Below are 20,516 nucleotides of genomic sequence, written 5' to 3'. Positions count from 1 at the left end.
TCTTTTAGTATGAATGGAACAGTTGCGTAGTTGTTCCTACACCATCTGTAGTGCAACCACAAGCTGTCAATCTGTTACAAGTAGGGCTAATCCACTAAACGGTCTCTTTTCCTGCTGGAGCCAAAGCAGGAAAGATGATTCATTTATGATGCGTTTAAGCAATATTATACTAGCAAGGGCACTGAATTCGAATATTAGCATGGCTGACATTGGGCCGTGGCCACGAGGTGACAGGTGATCACAGCAACAGCACAACTGAGTGTTTTATACTGGTGGCGCTGAACGTAAACAATGCCACTGAACCGAACAGAACTTGCATATTTTGCTGATTATGTCTGAAGAAAATCATCAATTATTGTCATGTTTTGGACTGTACTAATCTGTCAGACTGGGGGAAAACATTTGGAGTACTATAGCTTACAACAAATTAAGGAGAAGAGTGCAAAAAACTGTCTGAGGAACAAAAGGCGTTTGTGGTTGGCCAAACTGAACTACACTGTAAAAAACAATTTGTTGAGTCAACTTAAAATAATTTGTAACCTGGCTGCCTTAAAATTTTAAGTTCAGTCAACTCAAAAAAAGTTTATTCAACTTGAAATGTTAAATTATACTAAGTGACAACTTAGATATTTGAGTTGAATCAACTTAAAATTTTAAGGCAGCTAAAGCTCAAGTTGACTAAACTTATTTTAGTTGACTGAACTTAAAATTTTAAAGCAGCAGGGTAACAAATTATTTTAAGCTGACTCAACAAATTGTGTTTTTTATTTTTTACAGTGTACGATTTCCAAAGCAAGAATCTTGACAACATTCGTGTTTGTTCTTTTCCAGTCAGGTAGGTGAAATGTTAGGCTAATATCTTAATTAAGTTTGTTATTAACTTTTTTTAGACGTTTATTTTTCCGTGGTTTAGACAACATAAATTAGCAGAACAACATGAAGTACGTTAACCGTGAAATCAGCGCTGTTGTTTACGTCCGCCAATATGGCCGCGCATCCGGAAAACTGACTAAATCGTTACGTAAGTGCAAACCCTCTATTACCAGTGAGTTATTTCGTTTGTGCAAAATAATATTAAATAGCTAACATGTTAGACACAGTGTGGGCACATACTTTATCTCTTTTTTTTTCGCCAACGGAAATACTTCCATAGGAAGCCTCGGGTAAACTTAGCCGTTGCGAGTAAACATTCAGGTGTTTTCAGAATGAATCAGTGTTTCGAAAGTAAATGATTTCAATAAAATCATTTAAATGATCGTTTAAAAGTAAATGATTCAATGAATCATTCATAAACAGGGTCACTTGAGGCCACCTGCTGGATATATCCTGCAGAAAGAGTCAAAATGTAAAATCCCTCACGATAATGTGTCAAATACTGAATAAATATAATTTATTTTTCTTGTGATTGCGTGTATATACCTAAATCAGACATGTATCAAGACTGCTGACTGACGAATTTTGCAGAAATGTATGAGTTACTGTCTTTCCCCCATAACATCTGCATTTGATCCATTTCTGCTGAACTGGAAAACTGTGGCGTGAGGTTTGAGAGTCGGTCAAAGCATTTCTCTCTCACCTCTTTATATTTACCACAGTCTAACTCGACCTCACCAGTGTCACCGTGCACGTAGACTCGTTCTTTCTTTGGCAGCTATGTCTGTGTTTGCTTTTTTCTCTTGCCAGACTGTGATCGAACAGTGTAGAGGAATTTACTTTGTTTATGGTCAGATAACATGCCAGGTCACAATGGTTTTTGCTTTAATTTTCATATGAATAACTTGATCCTGGTATGGTTTATTCCAGTATGGCTCTTGGATTTTAAGAGCTGCATGTTTTAGGGGGAACTTGAATTACTGTGTTGATAATTCACTCTTAAATATAGATGATTGAGATTCTTTGTCATCTATGGTTCCATAAAGAAACATTCCATTTCATAAAAGGTTCTTTAGAATTTAAAATGTTCTTCACACCAAGAAAAAATTCTGTTCACTAAAAAGGCTCTATTTAGCGGTAGTCAAAATAAAGATATTTATTATTTTGGTAAACAGAACTCTCTCGATTACATTTGAAGGTGATAATGACACATACACACATATACACAGTTCAACACCGGACCTCATGCAATGTAATCTGCAATATTCATATTCATACAGATAAGCTTTCCTTAAATAAATAGCTGTTGTTGATGATACTGTATCTCGCACTCTGGTTTATTTCTGTCCCAGCCTCTCCAGGGCTTTATGTAAGATCTTCAGGTCATCCCTCATCTGCCCTAAAGCATTCTGGATCTTAGAAGGCTCATCCAAAACCTCCATGCTGCAAGTGTACGGATCATATCTAATAGAGAAGGGCTTCTGTATTGTAGATGAATATTGCCTGTGGAACAACAGCAATGGAAGTCATTATTGATTAATGATGCTTTCTGATCATTTGTACCTCAGTGAAAAGGTTTCTACAGATCATCTAAGAAAATGCCCACCTTAGCTTGTGTTTGGCATCCTCAAAGCTTTCAGACACAAAGTAAACAGGTTGATATGACTGGTCCTGGTATGGTTGGACCGCAGTCTCAGATGGGTTGAATGGCTTGTATTGGGGCTCATTAGAAAGAGCATACTGGGAAAAAAAGATACAATTTGTTTATTTTGCAAAATCTGTTTGTTTTGTTTTTTTTAAATAATAACATTCATCTCATACCAAAAGTTCTCCATATGAGGACAGAAGTCCAGCCCCATAAGCCTTCACGGTTCCATTTTGCCTACAGAGACCAAACTCCACTGTAAACCAGTACAGCTGTGTGTGAAATTTAGAGATGTTTTGTTAGATCACACATACTAGCATGTACAGTATACACTTCCAGTCAAAAGTTTTTGAACACAAGATTTTTTATGTTTCTTAAAAAAAGTCTCTTCTGCTCACCAAGCCTGCATTTATTTGATCCAACGTACAGCAAAAACAGTACAATTTGTGAAATATTTGTACTATTAAAATAACTTAATTCTATTTAAATATATTTTAAAATGTAATTTATTCCTGTGATTTCAAAGCTGAATTTTTAGCATGATTATTCCAGTCACATGATCATTCAGAAATCATTCTAATATTCTGATTTCCTGCTCAGAAACATTTATTAGGCTATTATTATATTGAAAACAGCTGAGTTTCGGTTTCTTTGATAAATAGAAAGTCCAGAAGAACAGCATTTATCTGAAATAGAAATTTTATGTAACATTATAAATGTCTTTGTCATCACTTTTGAGCAATTGAAAGCATCCTTGCTAAATAAAAGTAATAATTTATATAATTAATTAAAAAAAAAAACCTGATAATGAATGGTATAATGTATAATGTTACAAAAACTTTTTATTCTTCATGGTAGAAAAATCTTCGGATCTTTCTATTCATCAATAAATAATAAATAAATAAAATGTACTCAACTGTTTTAAATATGGATAATAATAAAAATAAAAATAATACATGTTCTTGAAACCAGCATATTAGAATGATTTCCGAAGGATCATGTGACACTGAAGACTGGAGTAATGCTGAAAATTTAGCTTTGATCACAGGAATAAATTACATTTAAAATATATTCAAATACAAAACAGATATTTTAAAAATAGTAAAAAATATTTCAAAATTGTACTGTTTTTGCTGCACTTTGGATTAAATAAATGCAGGCTTGGTGAGCAGAAGAGACTTTAAAAAACATTAAAAAATCTTACAGTTCAAAAACTTTTGACTGGTAGTGAATCAACACAAGAGGGCGCTAAAGACTTGCTTTAATACACTATGATTCTCTTGCAGAATATTTCCATGAGGATGTACTCACTGTGGACAGTTTCTCAATATCCTCATCCGATACTCCAAGCGAGGCAAGTCCAATCTCCTGCAGGGTAAAAGATTCAGCGTCAAATGCAAAGCGTCTCAGTATTTCCCTATTTCATTTCTCACTTTAACCGTTATGTTTATTTCCCACTCTAGGTGTGTATGTGGCATAGATTATGTGGCATACTTGTGAACAAAAACATACCTGTGAAAACTGAGCGAATTCTTTATCTGCGAGCATGGGAATATGTCCAAGCAGCTCATGGCAGCAGTCACTGTTTAAAGTAAAATACAATCAAAATCTAAATATTGTACAATAATGTAACCAAATGAAATGTAGTTTACGGTCTGTGTCACTATACACACGGTTCAGGGGAATGCATGGGAGCTGAAGGGTGACGAATGTACTGGGTACACTGGAACACCCGGAAAGCAAGACTCGCTAGGAAGTCCCGAGCAGATAGCAGCCCTGCCACGGGCCGCAACTGAAATCCTGTCCTCTCTAAACAAGGACACAGAAATATAAGGTCAATGTAAATTTGGAACGTTTTGCACACATAGAAGTATAATAAGCAGGCCTGTTTACCTTTAAGAAATGCAGAAACTTCTCCTAGCTGAGGGATCTTGTCTTCCCCATACAAACATTCACTTTCTAGCTGGCCAAGAGCTTCTAGAAACTGTCTGCAGGCGTGAGTGGGATACAGACTGCTCAGAGTCCTGTAAACCTCCCTCCTGCCTCATCACAAAAAACACTCTTAGAATCATACGGTCGCACTAGTGTCTCTTAACATTTGATATGCAAATAATGACATATAGTTGACAGCAATCAAACTAAATTAAACCTACCAAGTGGCAGTCTCCTCTGGAGTGTACTCCACTACAGGTAAAGGGTCACCACTACAATGACAAAAGATTATTTTTATTATACATTTCACATAGATGCCGAATGAGCACAGAATCTCCAATTAGATAGTGTAATGTACATGTTATAACAATAACAATAAAAAGTATTATTATTATTTATGTGACTTAATTTTATTAATTTCATGTGACTTACTGCTTATAGTTGAAAGCCAGTTCTGAAATGATTCCTCTTCGTTTTCTGTATTCTGGATCACTGAATCCCTAAATAATACAGTCGTTCACAGCGCTGGTATTAAAATTGATCTAAATAGTGGAATGCAAGAAACTAAGGCTATAAAATTCTAAATAATGTCCTGTTTTAGGACAAGCATCTTTTTTTTATTTACTTACAGGGTGATCCTGGTCCAGATCAGGGTCATATTTTGTTATCAGATGATTGCATTTATCTAGGTCAGAAATCTTCTTTGGAAACCATGGAACTGGAATGAAATGTATAAAACAGTTGAAAAGAAATGTCTGGTCGTAGGCCTATATGTAATATGGAATTGGTAAATCGCATACTCTTTTCCTCTTGCACTATTCTCACATCATCTGCAACTCTTTTTAAGGAGTTGATGAAGACGTCGGTGTCGGAGCAGTGCACTTCACACCTCATGAAAAACTCCAAATCATCTCCACCGCTCTTCTTAGACTTCCTGCTCGGTCGACTCTCCAAATGAAGGAGCTTGGCTTCAAAAGTCTAAGGTGCAAAACGGAGAGAGCAGACATGCATTTTTATTATGTTTTTATTCACAAAACATTCATTTATAGCACCTACGATGCAGCATACAATATGTTATGTTTTTAATGTTGATATCTTGTTTTATGTGTATATGTCCAGATTTATTTGCAAAAATGTTTTTATTTGCTATTTTGAAATCAGTTTAGGGTAGGGTGGTAATGGGATAATTTTGTGTACAAATATTTTTGATTTAATTTGCCAATGTTTTCTGTTGGTGTCACATTTGTAACTTGTAATTAGATTTTGATTACCTTAATTTGCAGCAAAATAATTAAAGTAGGTAAACTGAAAAAAAAAGATTTTAAAACAAGTTTCACTCAGAAATTGCTAGTAAATTTCACAAAAAAATACAAAAGCGGTAAGTAACAACTTCAATTAGAAATGTGAAGATTTAAAGCAGAATGACTAGAATGTATTTTAGTATTTTCCTGTAAAACTTAGGAAAATCGCTTTTTTAAAAGGGAAAACGTGGTGAAAACGCCTTACAGTTGAAACAAAATGTCACTCCGACTGTAATTTATGAATGAAAATAACCATTAAGTAAACCACGTACCTCAAAGACTTTGCCAGCCTTAAAGAAGCCTGCGTTTTTCTCATTTTTGAGAGCAAATAGAATGTTTAGAGTGACTTTGCCGCTCTTCTCCTCCTCAAACACGAAGCTGTCCCCGCAACGCGAGGGGCCCGGAGAAGAGGAGCCGCTCTCTCTGTCGCGCCGCGCGTCCTCGATCAGACTGCGCTTTCTGCCGCTCAGCGGAATATTCTGCACCATACTGTCCGTCTTCATCGAGTCTCAGATAAACAATTAGCCACTATATCTATAACAAATATATCCAAATATTCTTGTGTCGAAGTCCAACTCTCTTATTTTCACTGTGGGGCCACAGCACTGCAATTTATATACAGACGTGCTGGACTTTATGTAAATGTCTTGCGTAAATGCAAGCCTAATTTTAAGCTGAGATGCGTCATGAGTTTGTGTTTTGCTTTTTCAGACATCAAATAATAGCCGTGACACGTGACATTTCACAGGTGCTTCACAACCAAAAGCGACAAATTACATAAGCTAAATGCTAGTTTTGTGAAAGGTCAGCACTAAATGAGTCTTTATTGGAAATATATAAATAGATAATAAGTTTACGTTGCTTTTAGGGTCGAAAGTGATACAGAAATACGACATTGAGATTATGCTGCTCTCCATGGTACTGAAACCGACTTCTGCTGCACGCATGCTGTTGACTTTGTAAATGCAATAAATAATAATAATAATAGGTTAAAAATAAAAAATAGCTACAAAGGATGAAAATAATCGTTTTCATAATAACAATCTTTATTGTTTTTTTTTAAAATACATTTGACAATGCATGCATAACATTTCAGTCTTCAGTACAGCAATAGATAAATGATATATGCAGTATGCTAAATTGCATTCACAGTCAAGCGAAACTTGTAACTACAAATATCTTTCGTTATAAGTAGCATAGCCTATTTTATTAATAAAGTTTTAGTTTATTAAGCATATAACGCATGTTTTAAATAAAAGCAATTTAATAATGAAAATAATTCGTCCCCCAAATGTACATGGGTTTCAACAAGCCTTTGATCCCGTGATTCACTGATTGCGGGTTGTTTGGGAAAATTACAGCAACATTGTGCGACAACAAGTAGCAACAGCTGAAGCAAATGATGGACGGTAGGCAATCTGTATTTTTTGTACGATTAAACTACCGAGGAAAATACAATATATAATATATAAAACAGGCCTAAGAAATATTAAGGCAGAGAGCTTCATAATGCACGAAGCTTTTTGGTATTTACATGCGATTTGTTTTGCATAGCCTAGGTATTTTTTTCGTGTTATTCCGTTAAATGTCATTTAAATACGTAGTGCCTAAATATATTTGAACTAGGAAAATTTGTCTATAAATATGTTTTACATGCAATACATAAAGACTAATTTAATATGTAATATTATGGTCTCTCTATCAAAGCTTGATTAGAAAAAATATGTTGTATATGAGCCTATGAGCATTTTAGACTATGCTTATTAAGCGTTTCTTCTTGATTTCCCTCGAAAATCCTCCAGCATCGTTTCACTCCATCTTTCGCATGGCGGTGCACAGAATTGAGATCTCACCTAGATAGAAAAAGCATACATTTGTGATTAAATTATAACGTGCACATATTAAGATAACAAATGATGCTACAGAAAAAAAAGAACGACAAAAAAATTGCAATTCATAGATTAAAGCGGCTTAAGATACATTGATAATACACTGTATAAAAAAGTGAAAAATAAATGAATACATAAACTTTGCGGTTGTTACTTCAGGTGGTTATTTTTAGGTTACTATACATTTTCCAACCTAGTAAAATTAAAAGCTAAAATTTACTTAATGTAATTTGAATTTCAACATGAGTAAAGAAAATTAGGTTAAAACTCTGAGCTTTGAATTTAATTATAAAATAAAAATGAGCACAAATTACTGAATAGAAACAAAGTATTAAATAATGTATTAAACATTAGTTTTGCAATGCTGATCTGACCCTTAAAATTACTTGTAAGTGTGAATGAATGTATCCAATTTGACTTGAAGATAGTAAACAATATTATTTGATGTAATTTGTACAAATTAATTTCTTTGTAACCACAAAAAGTACATTTTAGATTACCTGATTCCAGAATCCTTAATATAACCCTTAAATCATACTTTTTTCTGCTTATTCCTGTTATCTTTACTTGCAGTAGAGAATTCTTAATTCTTGTATAATACATAGAAGATTCCATTTAAGTGCTACATAATATTGAAGACACACCGCTGATGTTGTCAGCCAGTTTTTTCAGCTGCTGTGCGTTGTCCAGCATCTCAATTCTTTGTGTGTAGGCATTGTAACGCACAGAGAAAGGTCTAGGAATGGTGGAAGCAAATTTCCTATAAAAAAAACCCAAAAAAGCACATGTAATCGGAAAATGCTAAGGGAAAGGATTTTGGAGATGGTTTAATTGCAGTCACATTACCTGACTTTTTCTTTGGCGTCCTCGAAACTTTCAGCCACAAAGTAAACTGGCTGGAACTCTGTAATGGGATACTTCTGCAGGCAGGTCTTCTCTGGTTCGAAAGGCAGAAGTTTGGGCTTGTCCGTCAAACAGTACTGCAAAAGATGATTAGAGTAACAACTAATTCAGTCTGTTCCCAACTTTATCCATGCTTTTGTGTATCAGTGGATTTTCATCAGGGGGTTTTCACAGCGATGCCATAGAAGAACCAGTTTTGGTTCCTCAAAGAACCTTTCAGTGAACAGTTCTAAAAAAAGAACCATTTTTTCTTAGTGTGAAGAACATTTTGTGGAATGAAAAGGTTTCATGGATGGTAAAGGTTCTTTGTGGAACCATTGATGCCAATAAAAAAACTTTATTTTTAAGAAAGCTCACAGCAAATAGAGCACAGGGCATGAACTGAAAAGGAAGTATTCTAAGAGGTATAGCACGTAGAGTACATACCTGCAGTTCGCCAAAAGATGAGAGAAGACCAGCACCATAAGCCTTTACTTCATCTCCTTCCTTGCACAGACCAAATTCCACAGTGAACCAGTAAACCTTCAAAAAACAAACATTATAATCACACAGCCCTTTTGAGAGAGACAAATATACATTGTGGTCTTATAACATAAGTGGCTTCAGTTAAAATGTGGAAAATTATTCTTATTGTAACCTAGAGCAATACTTACAGTAGCCAGCTTCTCTATAAACTCATCAGGGGCACCCAAAGAAGCGAGTCCAATTTCCTGGTCAAACAGAAAACATCATCACATTTCGAATATTATGTCACTAATAAATGCACTTTAGAAATATAAAGTCTGAAGCAGATACCTGCATAATACAATGGAAGCTTAGTTCTGAAATTCTAAACTTGCAATTGCGAGTATATGTCATAATTTGTTAAAAAAATGCCAGAATTTCAAAAATGAAGATAAAAAGTACAGATGTATATCATAAATTGGACTTCTTTTTGACCCCAAAATTAAAATTCTGTCATTAATTACTCACCCTCATGTCGTTCCAAACCTGTAAGACCTTTGTTCATCTTCAGAACACAAATTAGGATATTTTTGATGAAATTGAAGAGCTTTCCGATTGCATAGACAGCAACGCAACTGACACGTTCATGGCGCAGAAAGGTAGTAAGGACATCATTAAAATAGTCCATGTGACATCAGTGGTTCAACCATAATTCTATGAATCTACAAGAATACTTTTTGTGCACGAAGAAAGCAAAAATAATGACAATCTCATATCTTCAGAAAATTACAGTTGAACCCTGCTTTCTGACCCTGCATAGACAGCACTGCAACTGCTGCCCAGAAAGGTAGTAAGGACATTGTTAAAACAGTGCATGTGACAGCAGTGGTCCAACTGTCATTTTCTGAAGCTGCGAAAATACCTTTCGTCGTTATTTTTGCTTTCTCTGCGCACAAAAGTATTCTTGTAATTAAGGTTTAACCACTGATGTCACATGGACTATTTTAATGATGTCCTTACTACCTTTCTGCACCTTAAACATATCAGTTGCATTGCTGTCTATGCAGTCAGAAAACTCTTCAATTTCATTAAAAACTGAACAAAGGTCTTGTGGCTTTGGAACAACGTGAGGGTGAGTATTTTAATTTTGTGTGAATTGTCTCTTTAATATTATACATTAATTTAATATTCAATATTTAATATTAATTCATTAATCAAACCTGTGAGAACTGGGCAAAACCTGGGTCAGCAAACAGTGGGACATGACCCAGCAGCTCATGACAGATGTCCCTGAAGAAACAAACCCACATTTTGTTTTTCTTTGATCACTTTTCACAGGAAATATATTTGTGAATTTCTTTTCAAACTAAGCTGTAACAACTTCTTGGTCTGTGTACTCACGGTTCAGGTGTGTACATTGGTTTGGAGCCATGGCGAATGTACTGTGTCGAGTGAAACACTCGGAAGGCGAGTCCAGCTAAAAAGTCACGCGAGGAGAGGAGACCGGCCACAGGACGCAGACGGAAACCTGTGCATGCTAAGAAATCAAGAAAGGGTGAGATGTTCACTAGTTTTTCTTTTATTTCAGTTTATTACACCTGTAAATTGCTCGTCTTGACTGTCTGTGAGTTTAAAGCAGCTCTACTGGAGGACATTCTTACACTGCAGGTAGCGTGAGATGTCCTCTAGCTGCGGGATGTTGTCCTCACGGTACCCACAGTACTTCTCCAGCAGTGGGAAAACACGGTTGTGTTCATGACAGGCATGCGTCGCGTACAGAGTCTTCAGCTCTCTAAAAACCGTTCCCCATGTGGCCTTCTCTTCAGCCGTGTATTCAACATATGGAATAACCTGTCCACTAACAGAGGAGGGGGATGTTTAGCTCATTTTTATTACCCAATGTTCAAATATTTCATTTGTCTGAACAGTTTTTTGTTGAGAATTATTTTGTTTAAAAAGCATGTTTGTGCATATTTCTTTAAAATAAATTCCACTATATTTTGTTATATAATGCAAAGACATTTACGCTACTGTTTTTTTTTTTTAAACAAGTCTCTTTTAAACACAAAAGCTGTGTTTATTTTATCAAACATACAGTAAAATTTCGAAACATTATTACAATTTAAAACAATTTATTTCTGTGAAGTCAAAGCTAAATTTTCAAGTCATTACTTGAGATTTTAGCATCACATGATTCTTTTGAAATCATTCTAACATGTTGATTTGTTGCTCAACAACCATTTTTTAAACCGTGATACACTACCATTAAAAAGTTTATTTAAAAATACATTGTATGGGTCAAAATGATCGATTTTTCTTTTATGCCAAAAATCATTAGCTTATTAAGTAAAGATCATGTTCCATGAAGATATTTTGTAAATGTCCTGCTGTAAATATATCAAAACTTAATTTTTGATTAGTAATATGCATTGCTACAAGCTTCATTTGGACAACTTTAGAGCCAATTTTCTTAATACATATATATTTTTTTGCACCCTCAGATTTCAAATTGTCAAATAGCCAAATATTGTCCTATCCTAACAAACCATATATTAATGGAAAGCTTATTTATTCAGTCTCAAAATTGACCTGGTTTTGTGGTCCAGGGTCACAAATGAGCACCAAACAAACATATTAGACTGATTTCTGAAGGATCATGTTACAGCTTTGTCATCACATAAATAAATTACATTAAAAATTAGTTTAGTTCTTTTAAATTGCTATAATATTTCACAATATTGCAATATCTTCTTTTGTGTTCCACAGAACAAATAATTACATTAGGGTGAGTAAATAATGACGGAATTTTAAATTCTGTGTAAACTTCCTCTTTAAGTATACAGACTTTTTGGGTCCCATTTTTATACCCAAACCATCCTAAAACAGGAGTGTTTAGTAACACTAAGCATGTACTCCATACATAGCATGCACGTCATATCTATGTCATATCAGTGATGAGTGGTGTTATTATTGATGGAGCGTGTATGTAAATGTGAGCTTCCTCAGGGGGCGTAGCATTCAACGCTCCTGCCCTTTGTAGTGGCCGTGTGAATAATGCATCTCAATTATGATGACAAAGCTCTCGGCGCTCCGGACTGCACTGGGACCCTGTAATTTAGCCCTTTTGTTAGGCAGCAGGAGTAATTTTCCATAGAAAGCACAACAAAACAACAGGGAAAGCGCTAGAGGTGGGTACAATCCCTGCAGCCCATGGGAAAGTGGGGGAGAAAGAGAAAACACTGAGGGCAATAGTTACTGTCTGTAGTTGTAGGCAATGTCAGCAAATTCCTTCCTCCTGGTGCGGTACACAGGGTCCGTAAAGCCCTGCGAATGAGAGCAACGTTGAGTGTGAATAAAAAAGAAGTGGATTTACAGCTAGTTCTGATCTCTTAGTAGCCTTAGAGTCTCATGGAGGAGACTCATTCAAATGAAGCCTTTGTAGAGTGTTTGCTGCTCATGATGAATGCATTTCAGTTTAATGATTGCTGGAAAGGGGCAATTATTTATAATTACAGGGGCTCAATTAAAGCGATGACATCAATTTGAGAGCCCCCGCCCGTTTCCATTAGAATAGTGAGTGATGCAGATTCTGACTGTGGGCTTTTAGTGTCGCATGGAGCAACTACGCATCTTTCAAAATACACCCACACATGCATGCGTTTGAAATCAAAATGAAGAAGTTCCCTCTCACGCTCACTTTCGCTCTTTTCTCTGATCATACAGACGGACACTTCAAAAACAGACATGACACACACACATAGTGTCTTACAGGATGGTCTGCATCCAGCTCGGACCCGTAACTGAGAATCTGATTGGCAAAACGATCCAAGTCCTGGATGTCATTGGGGAACCATGGAACTTTTGGTGAGAGGGAAAGAAGAAAGAATGTTTATTGAATATTCAATGCAGTTTAAGCTGTGTTAACAGTTAAACTGCCTGCTGTTCTTCAGAAAAATCATTTAGGTCCCACAAATTCTTTGGTTTTTCAGCATTTTTGTGTATTTGAACCTTTTCCAAAAATGACTTTATGATTCTGAGATCCATATTTTCACACTGAGGACAACTATGCGACTATTACAGAAGATTCAAACGCTCACTGATGCTTCAGAAGGAAAACGATGTATTAAGAGCCGGGGGGTGAAAACTTTTGGAATTTGAAAATCAGAGTAAATTTAACTTATTTTGTCTTTTGAAAACATGTAAGTATCATCTGTAGCTTCTGAAGGGCAGTACTAAGTGAAAGAAAAATGATAATTGGGCAAATAAGAAAAATATACACATCTTTATTCTGTTCAAAAGTTTTCACCCCCTGGCTCTTAACACATTGTGTTTCCTTCTGGAGCATCAGTGAGCGTTTGAACCTTCTGTAATAGTTGCATATGAGTCCCTTAGTTGTCCTCAGTGTGAAAAGATGAATGTCAGAATCATAAAGTCATTTTTGCAAAGAGTTCAAATACACAAAAATGCTGAAAAACCAAAGAATTTGTGGGACCTGAAAGATGTTTCTGATAATAATTCAGGTAACAACACAGTATTAAGAATCAAGGGTATGTCAACTTTTAAACGGGGTCATTTTAAAAAATTCAACTATTATTTTCTCTTATGGACTGAATAAATGTTCAGGTGAGTACTAAATAAAAAGTAACATGCATTTTGTATGATTCCCTCTTTTTTGTTAAAATAATTAACATTTTGCAGATTCTTCAAACTTTTGACTTCAACTGTATATCCATAAAGTCTAAATATTATACATGTTAATATAAGAATAGTTTAATAATATCACTAAATATTCAAAACTATCCAAAGATTTGACCAAAGACCAACATTTATTGCAGCCTTCCTCTTTTAAACCTTCCAGAATTACTTGACTAGATTTCAATTGAAAGTATTTGAGAGTTTGTAAGTTCTATAGTGTTTCCATTCTCTTTATTAAATTGAGAATAATGTAAGTTCTAAAAATGTGAACTTTTTAATATCGAACGCTGTGGTCGCTAACGTTGGCATGCTAACAGAGATGGATGACACAGTAGTAAACAGAAAGCATTGTGTGGCGAATGAGCCAGAGGGTGACAACGCAGTCCAGGCTATGAGGCTAAATCTTGTTCTAGATTTATGGCAGTTAAACTCTTTGGGGGTCCAGCCATCAGTACAGAGTTCAGCAGCGAGCCTGAGGCGGTCTGAACAAAAGGCTAAGAAACTGAAGACCCTGACTGGTTTTCCTCATCAGCCATAAATATCCATAAACGTCCCCTGCTCTGTGTTTTCTTATTGTATAAGAGGGAAATTGTGATGGGGTCTGCTGGTCTGTCAGTCTTTGTGTTGAACTTTGACCCCCACCCTGCTGAACTGACTCTTGAATAGAAACATGACTCTCTATGAGTCTGTTTGTCCTCAAAAACTAAACTAATGTAATTCTGGAAACAACCATAAGAGAGGCCGAGTGCAAGGGTCTTCGTCATCCATCTCCACAATGACATTTATGAACGATTACAGCATGTGTTCTATTTCTGTTCTTCATACTCTGTACTATCCTACTCTTGCTCACTCTTTGTGTTTAGACCCCTGAAATGTCATAGGTTATGAGTTATTCATCAGACTGTTGCCCTGTGTCTCACCTGTGTCTTTCTGTTTGTTGCGAGACAACTCATGAACTTGGCCACTGATTTGTGTGCGCAGACCATCAACAACTTCATCGAGAGCTTTAGAGGAGGCTTGATCCACACTGATGAAGAACTCATATTCTTCTTTGTTGTTGCGTGATGGACGAGACTCAATGTGGGTCAGGTTAATACCTTTCTCCTGCAATAACAATGCAAATATTACAAAATATGACATTGCAAAGTGTATAAATTAGCTGTTTTTCTAACGTAACCTTGTCCAACAGCAACAGCAGCAGGTGAAGTTACAGCGTGAGTCTGCGTCTCTCTTGCCTCTCCTGAACCCACTGAGATATAACAGATCCCCTACAGCATGCGGTAAGTTTGGTGGGGGGTAATTTGAATGAATGGGGGAAAGTCACGTGAGAGGATGCAATGCCTCCAACGTGATATGATTGGATATGACTGGTTTTGTTTAGCTGTGATTGGTTCATGCACTATATTCCACCTCTTGTGTTTACGAATCAGTCTAAATGAACAATATAATGGTGTTAATGGGAAGACTAATTTAAAAAAGTAAGTAAACAACTCACACACTTAGATATAACCACTTTGTTGCATCAAAATAAGACTTAAAATGGCCTGAAAACATTTTTAGTGAGTAATCAGCTTGGTGAAATACCTGAGCTAATAATTGAATTTATAAAAATGATCCCATTCAAAAGTTTACATACACTTGATTCTTAATCCTGTGTTGAATTTGAAGATCAGGGTAAATTTAACTTTTGTTATCTAGGAACCGTGTAAGCATCTTCTGTAGCTTACAAAGGGCAGTACTAAATGAATAAAAATATGATATTTAGGCAAAATAAGAAAAATGTACACATCTTCATGCTGTTCAAAAGTTTTCACCCCCTGACTCTAAATGCATCGTGTTTCCTTCTGAAGCATCAGTGAGTGTCTGAACCTTCTGTAATAGTTGCACATGAGTCTCTCAGCTGTCCTCAGTGTAAAAAGATGGATCTCAAAGTCATAGTCATTGTTGGAAAGGGTTCAAATACACAAAAATGCTGAAAAACCAAAGAATTTGTGGGACCTAAAGGATTTTTCTGAAGAACAGCAGGCAGTTTAACTGTTCAGGACAAACAAGGAACTCATGAACAACTATCACTAAATAAAAAATAAATAAATAAATAAATAAACATACAGCTGTGGATCATTTAGGTAAAAACACGGTATTAAGAATCAAGTGTATGTAAACTTTTGAACAGGGTCATTTTTATAAATTCAACTATTATTTTCTCTTGTGGACTATATGTAAATGTCTTTTATGTGAAATATCTTATTCAGGTCAGTACTAAATAAAAAATAACATGCATTCTGTTTAATCCCTCTTATTTTGGTAAAATAATTAACATTTTGCAGATTCTGCAAGGTGTAAGTCAACTTTTGACTTCGACTGTATTTAACCAAGAAAATTTAACAGGGACATGAATTTACATTTGATTATTACATTTGTTTAAAAATCTGACAGTCATTGTTTCAGCTTGTCTGATACATCCAAAACAAGTTGATGTTTTAGTCACATTGAAATTGTCTAGTCTATATGTATATAGAGAATAAACACTAGGTGGCACTCCAGGCCAGTCCATCGAAGTACTGTGGAGAAACTTTTAATGTTGTCTGCATTCTAGACTGAGTGATTTGATGATTTAATTTCTGCACACAGACCACTTTAATAAAAAATATTTGACCAATAATTAAAAGATGTGTAAGATGTACCATGAACATGACATGATAATGAGTATCCTATGTGTGGTCCTCTTTTTTCTAATTAACTTAGCATTACTGTGCTGAATCAGTAACCGCATTCACATATTGGCAGCAGCTGAGACTCACGTGCAGCTTTTGTTCAGCCAATAGGAGAGTGGGTGTTTTTGCATATTTAACTTCAAACTGCACTGTTTAAGGCAAAGCATGTTTGTGTTTATGTGTTTTTACACACGCACACAGAGGGAGGACACCCACTGCTGTTTGCTATAGGCCTACAGAGGAGGCGGATGGGTTTTACAATGCGTTGGACCCTCTTTGGTCTTTTTTTCAACATTTTCCCTTCCTTTCCATGTGGTACTGATTGGGTCCATATGGATCTGCATCCTTTAATGCTCAAAAACAACAAATGAGAGAATTACTGGATTATTTTTCTGGATGCCTGGCATTTTTTGCAGTGCTGGGTTACAATAATTGTGTTTAGAGTGTCAACAGGTTCACTGAGAACATTCATTGTTTCCATCAAGTGTCTGCATGTGTTTTTTATATGCATAATGCTACAAAGCCCTTGTTAATCTTTGATCCAGATTATAAAACATGTCAGTCTATTTGTGTTTTTATACTGTCCTAAGGTATCATATTAATTAATATTATTAATGTCATTATATTAATTATTAATTAATTAATTGTTTTATTTAAAGTTTAAATAATCATATATGATGTTGGAGCTGGATTTTTAATTCAGAATAATAGCCATTATTTGTTTTAATTATAATCAGCCATTATAGTTGCTTTCAGTCTTTCATAAAGCATACTTTCCCCTAATAGTAAACATTCAATGTGGGCTGCAGAAAATTGCTTTGAATTAGGTTAAAATTAAGTGTTTGCGGGGTATCCGGGGTAAGGGGTGGAGTAGGGGGTGTTTTAGGGGGTGTTTTAAAGGGGGTGGAGTAGGATGGTACGGAAGAGCCAATCAGAGTCCTCAGGCCCAGCTTTTATCTTTATAGTGGCATTAGGGGGTGCAAAGTTGGCACATATCCATTAGTGACTTGCACGAAAGCACCAGAGATGATTTTAAGTTCATTAGTTTCTGGAAAGCATAGCGTGTATCGGTATGCAACATATTGTGCTTACGTGATGCCATCATTTATTTGTAATCAGTAAATAAACCTATCATCTACGTGGAAGCATGTTTGATCGCATGTAGGCGGTAGAAAAGTCAACATCCAGAAACAAAATATACTGAACTTTGATACAAGAACTTTGGAGATGATTCAGGAAATCTTGGCATCATTACAAGTGTACTGTGTGTGTGTCTATAATATCATTTTATCTCAAAACACAATAGAACAGGCTGAATTCATATCAAAAAGTAAATTAAACAAAAATTAAGATTCAGTAAAATGCATTTCATGTTTTTCAAACAAGATTCTTATGTTTGCCTAGGCTGCATTTGTTTGTTCATAAACCACAGTGAAAACAGTGAGATATTATTATAATTTATAAAAACTATTTAAATTTTTAATTTTTTTCTGTGATGGCAAAGCTACATTTTCATCAGCCATTACCGCAGTCTTCTGTCACATGATCCTTCAGAAGTTCAATAATATGCTGATATTATTCATTTATTATTCTATTTATTATTATAATAAATTGTGGGGTCCATAACACAGTGTTATGGAAAATCAGAAAATACAGGCTAATAAATTACTTAATTTTTTCAATAATTGAAAGCATCCTTGCTGAATAAAGGTATACAACCTTTTTTTAGCATTCAAACCTCTTTAATATGCCATTTTCAAAGGTGGCAGCTTTATTTATATTGTTCTGGCAAACAGTGGCATAAAAGCACTTTTAAGGATAAGATTATTTATTTTCAATGAATGACAACAAGCTTTTTATTGTTACAATGCTGGGGTTGTATATTGATATGCAAATTGTGTATTCTTTCTCCATTTTACAAAACGTCATCCAACTGACTTCTGCTATTAGAATGATTTCTGAAGGATCATGTGACTGGAGTCATGATGCTGAAAATTTAGCTTTGCTCACAGGAATAAATGACATTTTAAAATATATTCAAATAGAAAGTTATTTTAAATAGAAAAATATTTCAAAATTTTACAGTTTTTGCTGTACGCAAATAAACGCAGACTTGATTAGCCAAGGAGACTTCTTTAAAAAAATAATCATACTGTTCAAAAACTTTTGACTCAGTAAGATTTAAAATAAACAGTGAGATATATATATCTCAGTGCTGTGTGGTCAACATTTCGTCGCTGTTTTATCATCTGAGGGCGGGTTACAAATTTCATTAATTCTGTTGAAGTTGCATCATGCGCACACGATTACCTAATCCCCAGCAAAAATACGTGTTCAGTGTTATGCATTTCTACAGATTGATCGTCCCACTATCATCCACTGTCCTTGACCCTCACGTTTTGGCTTTAGATAAATGCAAGTGCATATTAGAGAGAGAAAGAGTGAGAGAGAAGGGACAAATGATGCAATACAAACATTTTGTGTCAAAACACTAACCTCAAATAGTCTTAGAGCTTTTACAAGAGCGCCAACTTCCTCCTTCAAAGAAAAGATACAGGACACCACTCCTGTTTTGTTTAACGGTTCTTCCAGGTAGGACGAGGTCAGAGAGCCCTGTTAAACAAACAAGCAGTTTCACGCAGTTGTACCCATGCATCAAATGAGTCCAGAAGTGTCATTTATAATGTCATTTTTCATTTAATGTAATTGTTTTATTTAATCAGTGTCCACCTTTCTTGGCCTTTGAAATGAACATTGGTTAATCTTTTCCAAAGGACCTAGAATGACCCATCTCTTCTTGTTGATCCAAACACTGTGCATTTTTTTTTTTGGATGCAACACTGTCTGTTACATATTAGCAAACCTAAACTACCTATATGTAACTTTCAAGGCAAATAAGTAATTGCCCACTATGAAAACGAATGCCTGTTAATCACAAAATGCTCATATATTGTTTCAAACTAAATAATGTCAGCAGGTTTGTGTAGGTTTAGGGTTTTAATAAATATACTTGATATGAAAACCATTGCAAGATCTTAATGTAGAGAGTAAAAGTCTGTAATGTATAAGTCTGCGTGTGACTGAGCAGAAGGACTTTAACTCATGACCAAAGTCACACTCACATTCCTGTGAATCAGGTGTCAATATAATACTTCCTAAAGAACAAAATGTAGGCTAATGTACAAAAAATACCAGTTTTATATTAGTTTGAACAAATTAGTAATTGTTCACTGGAGTGTTTCAGGTGATGCTATTCGTTTTGTTATCTAGACAGAAATTTCCAGTCTGGTCTAAAAATAATTTTTGTTGAATTGAATTTTCAATACAATTGAAGTTCCATCCATACAGAAATTTCACTTTTAATTTTCTGCACTACATAACCAGTTCTAGTCTGCATGTATATATAGAGCTATATTGATATAATCACAATAATTTTACAGTAAAAATACTAAATGCAAAATAAAGAATGGCTCACCTTTCTCCCCAGATTCCCGTTCATTGGTCTGAGACCTGCGTCCATTCTTGCTTCAGTCCTCAGGTGATGTCGACTTGCTGGATGCTTCTGTGCACTTTTGTGCTACCCATCCAAAACTCCAGCAATTTAAAAGTACCACGTGACACCACACCCCCTGAACGTCCCGTGTGCATGTCACGGGACGAGATGCAGCGCATAAACCCCTGGAATATTTGGAAGCTGCCACAACAGCGCATCTGGTTTGTGTTGTCCAGTGAGAAAGAGTTTGCAGGGGGAGTTTTGGGTGATGATTCAAAGTAAGCATTTCGTAACGATTACTTAGCCGTTTTGTTTTTCTTTTTACTTAATGTAATAGTTTTATTAGGCTAGTAAATGAACATTCATATGAACATTAATACATTAAAAGTAGAAGAGAGTGTTGAAAATTTGAAAAACAAATGCAGGATCCCGTTATAAATAATAATCGTCACTATCCATATCATGTTCTGTTTATGACCACACAATAGCGCCAAATATAATTTAACTTGAACTGGGCCCAGGTGTCCGACATGTCTACTTTAATTTTTTTTGTTTATTAGTTTGTTTTTTTTTTTTTATTGCTGAAAAATCAACAATATTTTGTACCTATTTCTTCAAATGATCAAG

General features: G+C 35.3%; 2 protein-coding genes across 2 annotated transcripts; both read right to left on the bottom strand.

The window, feature by feature from the left end:
- Positions 1-2,013: 2,013 nt before the first annotated feature.
- Positions 2,014-6,728, bottom strand: th2 (tyrosine hydroxylase 2). Its single transcript, XM_051107330.1, has 12 exons — positions 6,024-6,728; positions 5,251-5,428; positions 5,080-5,168; positions 4,883-4,950; positions 4,672-4,722; positions 4,412-4,557; positions 4,192-4,327; positions 4,031-4,100; positions 3,830-3,886; positions 2,695-2,790; positions 2,480-2,613; positions 2,014-2,376 (listed from the first exon to the last, which is right to left on the bottom strand). Exons 1-12 carry the CDS (start codon positions 6,252-6,254, stop codon positions 2,211-2,213), a joined length of 1,422 nt encoding a protein of 473 aa, XP_050963287.1. The 5' UTR covers positions 6,255-6,728; the 3' UTR covers positions 2,014-2,210.
- Positions 6,729-6,776: 48 nt separating this feature from the next.
- Positions 6,777-20,030, bottom strand: pah (phenylalanine hydroxylase). Its single transcript, XM_051107331.1, has 13 exons — positions 19,872-20,030; positions 18,893-19,009; positions 14,603-14,786; positions 12,757-12,845; positions 12,244-12,311; positions 10,649-10,845; positions 10,389-10,524; positions 10,208-10,277; positions 9,197-9,253; positions 8,970-9,065; positions 8,487-8,620; positions 8,285-8,400; positions 6,777-7,604 (listed from the first exon to the last, which is right to left on the bottom strand). The coding sequence occupies exons 1-13, from the start codon at positions 19,914-19,916 to the stop codon at positions 7,561-7,563; spliced, it is 1,353 nt and encodes a 450-aa protein (XP_050963288.1). The 5' UTR covers positions 19,917-20,030; the 3' UTR covers positions 6,777-7,560.
- Between the last annotated feature and the right edge of the window lie 486 nt (positions 20,031-20,516).

This window comes from Labeo rohita, chromosome 4 (genome assembly GCF_022985175.1).
Source record: "Labeo rohita strain BAU-BD-2019 chromosome 4, IGBB_LRoh.1.0, whole genome shotgun sequence".
Lineage (NCBI taxonomy): Eukaryota > Metazoa > Chordata > Actinopteri > Cypriniformes > Cyprinidae > Labeo > Labeo rohita.
Note: the sequence above shows the minus strand (reverse complement) of the source record. Positions and strands in the feature narration are given on the sequence as shown.